General features: G+C 39.2%; 1 protein-coding gene across 1 annotated transcript in view; it reads left to right on the forward strand.

Moving 5' to 3' along the window:
• The first annotated feature begins 1,287 nt into the window (after positions 1-1,287).
• LOC107086008 (cGMP-inhibited 3',5'-cyclic phosphodiesterase A-like) overlaps positions 1,288-5,950 on the forward strand; it is a 161,110-nt gene continuing 156,447 nt past the window's right edge. The window contains exon 1 of the mRNA XM_015376724.1: positions 1,288-2,510. Coding sequence (XP_015232210.1) covers positions 1,599-2,510 — 912 coding nt within the window. The 5' untranslated portion in view covers positions 1,288-1,598. The remainder of the gene's footprint in view (positions 2,511-5,950) is intronic.

The raw sequence follows: 5,950 nt of genomic DNA on the forward strand, positions 1-5,950 counted from the left end.
TTCACGAATATAGAATCTAAATTACAATTAACTACAGCAAGCAACGTAGTTAGAGACATGAATAAGTGATGATTGCACTGTTTTTCCCAGTTTTACGTCCGTCCGCGGATCTGCTTTTTTTTTCTGTCCGCCAGCGCACTGATGTGGTTTTTTGAGGAAAAACGTCCAAAACGTACGGAATAGTGTGCATAACTTTTCGGACGATTTCATACGAACTGATAATGAGTATATGTTGAATTCTGAGAACAAAGTCAGAATTGTGACTTTAATCTCAGAAATCTGAGAAAAAGGTCAGAATTCTGAGATTAAAGTCACAATTCTGACTTTTTTCTCAGAATTGTGACTTTAATCTCACTTTTTTATTGTTGGAATTCAGTCAGAATGCTGAGATTAAAGTCAGAATTCTGAGGAAAAAAGTCAGAATTATGAGAAAAAAAGGCAGAATTCTCAGATTAAAGTCAGAATTCTGACTTGTTTCCCATGTTAAACTAAGACAGTTAACTTTTTTTTTTTCAGTGGCCCTAATCCTCTTCCGTAGGTTTGGTGAGCTGGATTTTATTCAATAATATCAGGGCAGAGGGCTGAATTCACACCTTTTAGGTGTTTATTTGTAAAGAAAAAAGAAATGAGCTGAAAAGAAAGTGTAAATATTGTTTCACTTTACCATATCCTATAAACTTTAATAAAAGTTACTTTTTTGTCGATTATTGGAAAACTTGCAAAACTTCCAAGGCCACAACTAAATGTGTGCACACTGAGAGACTACAGGACCTAAAATGTGGCTGTTCCTGTACATTATAGTTATGCAACACCAAGAAGTCTCCCTTATTTATTTCTTTATTTATTAGTCTAAATGCATATATGTATATTAGCACAGACTGTGGATAAAAAACAGAAGAAAAAAAAGGAATGACCCTTAAATAGGAGAGAAAACGCGCCCTAACCTTCCTTCAGATACTCTTGCTGGGCTGGCAGTGGGGGAATGGGGGAACTTCACCCTCACTGGGTGTAAAAAGTAGAAGTCAGGGGTGTGAATGAGGCGAGACTCGCGGCTGGTTGGAGAGCTGGTGACAAAACCGGATTTATCCGGGAAAACGCCGCTCTGACTCTTTGCAGCTTAAATAACACAAACGAGTTTATCCTCGGAAGCGCACCGGAGGGAATGTTTCGTCTCATATCAGGAAGAAGACAACCAGATCATTTTGAGCCGGACGATCACGCAACAGGGCTGATGTTTTGTTTTTTTTTCTTCTTCCGAAGGTCTGACTGCCGCCGCCGTTTCCTGGGGTCTCCACGCAGAGACTGATAGGAGACGTGAAAGACGCGCCACGGAGGGCCGAGCGGGACGTGTGCACAGAGGAGCGATGCCCTAGATCTGGGAAGCTTCTGTCACTCAGGCTCCCCTCTGCATCCTGCACCTGGAAAACAAAGAGACGCTGCTTAGACCCATGCGTAAAGGAAAGACGGATGTTCGCTTGCTTCTTACTTTTTCCAACATTTGCACCAAAATGATGCCTGTTTTTCACTCTGCCCTGGCCCCCTGACCACACCTGTGTAGATGCTTTATAGACTTCCTCATACTTCACCTCGGGCCATGAATGATGGCGATGTCTGCAGAGGTTTGCAGTTCCACCGATGCGCAGAGCAAAAGTCGTCAGAAAGGCTTGGGCGCACCGGATCTGAATGGGTATGTAAAAGCACGCGTCATCCCGCGCTGCAGAGAGCAGGACTGTGAAACGTGGCTCAGGCTGATGTTTCACAAACTCTGGAGTTCCCAGAGGTTCCGGAGCGCAGTGTGCGTGGGGTCGCTCTCCGTTTTCCTCGCCGCTTTGGTCAAATGCGCAGACTGGACAGCTGAGACCAGCAGCAGTGCTGACACACTCCTGCACACATCGTCCCCCCTCCACTTTGTTTCTGCCTGCGCAGCCGAGCTGTTGCAAAGTTGCCTGAGTGCGCTATCGTTGCTGTTCGCGCTCCTATGTGCCTTCTTTTGGGTCGGGGTGTACCTGATCCACTGCGGGGTGCTGATCGAGACCCTCATCTCCCTCCTGACCTTGTGCCACCTGGGCGAAGTCGCGGCGTGGTCTCTTCTGGACGGGACAGATGAGCAGCTGTCCGCTGCAGCGGCCGGGGTTGTGCTCCTTTGCTCGGCCGCTGGTGTACTCATGGTAGCTCGGCTGAACCAGGGCACATCTGTGATCGTTTTCATCAGCATAGCCAGGACGATCTCGCTCCTCTCGCTGCATAAAGTGCGGGCCGCCTGGAGACCGTACGTGGCGTACCTGGTCGGAGTGCTGGGCATCCTGCTGGCGAGGTATGCTGACAGGCTCCTTCCCAAACAAGGGACACAAAAGGAGGGCTGCACCCCCGTGACTGGAGCCAGGGAAGAGATTCCTGTATTTAAAAGGCGCAGGAGGTCCAGTTCTGTTATATCCTCAGACATGGCGCACAGTCAGTCCAGTAGTAAGTCACACCGGCGGACCTCTCTGCCATGCATCCAAAGGGACCAGGTAGGACTTTTCTGCACCATTCAGCATTTCTATCCCTGCTTTGACTTTTTTCTTCATTCACAGCGAGTTTGGGGTTTGTGGTTGATGCTGGAACCGTCCAATAACATCAAATATGATGTTTTTTTTGTTCTCCTAATCACATTTTTTTTATTTAGCATTCTCTATGTGATGGATTTCTATGTTTTTACATATTTAATGTTTTTTGTGCTGCAGAATAATACAACAAAAATACTCTAAATACATAATTTACCTCTATAGCTGTATTATTCTTACTGTGAATATAAAAATAGCATTAAAATATCAGTGTCGGATACAATGATGACACATTTTTCCTCCCTGCTCTTTTTCTTTTCCATCATCACTGTTATAAGCGAACTGTTTCTGAATCAGGTTCATGTCGCCCCACCAAATATCACATCTGTGCATTCTGATAATGACGTTGTTATTCTGATGATTGTTATTTGATCTGTTTTGCAGCTATAATAGTTAGATATAAAGTCACTTTTACATTCTTCCAACAAAAAAAACTACACCCTCTCTAAGATTTGCTATTTTTGGTGCTTTTTCTTCAAACTCAGAGATTCATGGCAGCAGTTTTTCAAAGCTTTACAACAAAATGTAAATATTTTACTTGTTTAAAATTGTTTTTAAAAGTTAGAGTTTTTACATATTAAACATTTCTTATTCAAGTTTGATTTCTGGTTTTCCTTGAGGACTTAGCTGCAGATAAAGTATTTTTCCCTGTTAAGGTCTGTAAAACATGAAAGACAAAAGTGTTGCAGGCACTGTGATAAAAACAGAAAATGAGGGCATCAGAAGATTCCTTCATTTTTGCATCAAAACAATTTAGCTAAACTTGATCTGATTTTTATGTGCATCTAAATACATATTTGGCTGATGTGTGCATAGACCAATAACGAGGGGAGGCATAATAAGTTTCATGCATTTCATTTAAATGTATTTTTTTCAGTATCTGTTCAGCAGATCATCAAACAGGACCAGCCTATGAAAACCAGCTCTGACTGGTGTAGCTCTATAACAAAGGTTTCAAAGCTTTGTTGGAACAAAATGCACATTTTCCACAGATTAAACTCCAGATATCTGTTTTTTGATTATAAACACAAACCCACAGTTAAGTTTTTCATGCATAAATGTATTCTATTATTATTAAAACTGATAATATAGAAGGCCATTATCTCTATGCATCCGCAGCCTGTTTTTCTTCCTGCGATTCCTCCTCCCTGGTATCACTCATCACGCCTCACTGACTTAAATCCTGCAGGGATGTTGTAGCTATGTCTTTGGAATCTCCCCTGACTCTGTTACATGTAAACGCGTTAGAGGAAAGTTGCTGAATATGATGCAGGTCTCCAAACTTGCAGTCAATGAAGTATGCTCAGTTTGTGAATGGCAGACCAGCATCTAGTTTGATCAAGGCGCTCTTTCTGTGATGTGTGAGTGTGTTAGTGTCAGGAGATATAACAGGGAACGCTGTTAGTCCAGCTGTCTATTTAGAGGATGCACTCACCTCCCTGTTGGTGTTTTAGATGTTATTGTTTGTTTTTCTTCAAGACAAAAGGCATACACTGGAAAAATGATCTAGAAATAAGTAAATATTTCTCAAATTCAGTGCATTTACACTTCATTTGAGCAGGTTAATGAGATGATTTGCCAATGGAATGAGTATTTTTACTCTTAAAATAAGATATTTAGATAAAATGCACTTGAAATAAGAAAAATGCAATTGTGTTTCCTTATTTAAAAGTAAATTGTCTTGTTCCATTGGCAAAATGTCTGTTTTACCTTCTCAATTTAAGTACAAATGCACTTATTTTAAGAAAAAAATGATTTATCTAGATTTTGATTTTTTTCCAGTGTAAAAAATCTGGTTAAAAAATGCTGGATTTTAAAATCCTAGATTTCTTTATTCTTAAATGTAGATTTGATAATACAACTGAAAACCACTGACCTTCATTTTAAATGCTGTTTTTTTGCCGGATCTGTGCACTGACTTTGTTATTCTTTGTTTTTGCTTTTGAGTAAATGTCCAGCTGGAAATTGTGACTGGAAATGGTGTGTGTCTGTACACAAGTATGCTCATAAATGGCAGGTTATTTTACCCAAGAGAAACTCGTGAAAAGGATGTAGTGTTCCCAGTGCAAGCAGAATTACACACATAAGCTACATATTTTATTTATGTCTTTTTATTGCTTGCTTAGATTTTTCAAATATATATTTCAAATGTGCTTAAAATGTTTACACTGCAAAAAAATCTAAATCTAGATAAGTCATTTTTTTCTTAAAATAAGTGCATTTGTTGTTGAATTGAGAAGGTAAGAGAGACATTCTGCCAATGGAGCAAGACAATTTACACTTAAAATAAGAAAACACAATTGCATTGTCTTATTTCAAGTGCATATTATCTATTTAGCTTATTTTAAGAGTAAAATTACTCATTCCATTGGCAAACTATCTCATTTACCTATTCAAATTAAGAGTGAATACACTTAATTTCGGAAATTTTAACTTACTTCTAGATCGTTATTTCAGTGTAAATGTGTAGTTTTAGGCTTCTTATATTTTCTATCATACTGTTTCTGTACTTTAAAGTCATAAAGAGTCTGAAGAAACCAAGCCTTCCTACTTCTCTACTTGTTCCTCAGTCATTCAGTCGTCTTTATGTGGAAACCAACACGACCCAGTATCACAGAACCCGCAGTCCCAGTTTGTAAGAGTCCAAAGCTGAATCTGATTTAGGGTCCCACTGTACCACTGATAATCACTTTGTCACCACAGCATCACTAAGCCCTGTTATAAATCATAGTTGAGCATTTGTGCTTTGTACATTCTGAGCAATATTAGATTATTTATCCATGAGTTGCTTAGATTTACTGTTTGATTAAATGTTATCAGCACTTTTATGTAGCCTTCAGTATAACAGGGTTTGATACGACGAAGCATTAAGGTCACTTAAGATTGGACTTTTTTTTTTTTTTTTTTGCTCTCCCAATTGTGAATAAAGTTGAAGGTCGATAAGATTAAATAAAAAACACTGAATATCTAATTTTATGTATTAATTAATAAGACAATGCTTAACCAAAGCAGCTCATTAAAGCAGTGCTGGCTTGGTGTATTACAGTCTCCACATTCCACTTTATTTCGTTTCTCAACTTTACTTTCTGCATTTTTTACGCTTTTTCTTATTTTTTTTTTCTTATTTTTTCTCCCCTTGTTTCTTTTTGGTTTGAAATGTTTTAAGTGATTCTAATACTCTGTTTTTTATTTAATGAGAAGGCAACTGTACATAATTTGTGAAGCTTATGTTTTTGATACTTTTTTTGGCCTTGGAACCAGTTTAAAGGAATAGTACACCCAAAACATGATTAGCCTTCATTTTCTACTCACCCCCATGCTGAACAACACCCTGGAGTACTTTTTTG

This window comes from Cyprinodon variegatus, unplaced genomic scaffold, assembly GCF_000732505.1.
Source record: "Cyprinodon variegatus isolate N-32 unplaced genomic scaffold, C_variegatus-1.0 Scaffold140, whole genome shotgun sequence".
Classification (NCBI taxonomy): Eukaryota; Metazoa; Chordata; class Actinopteri; order Cyprinodontiformes; family Cyprinodontidae; genus Cyprinodon; species Cyprinodon variegatus.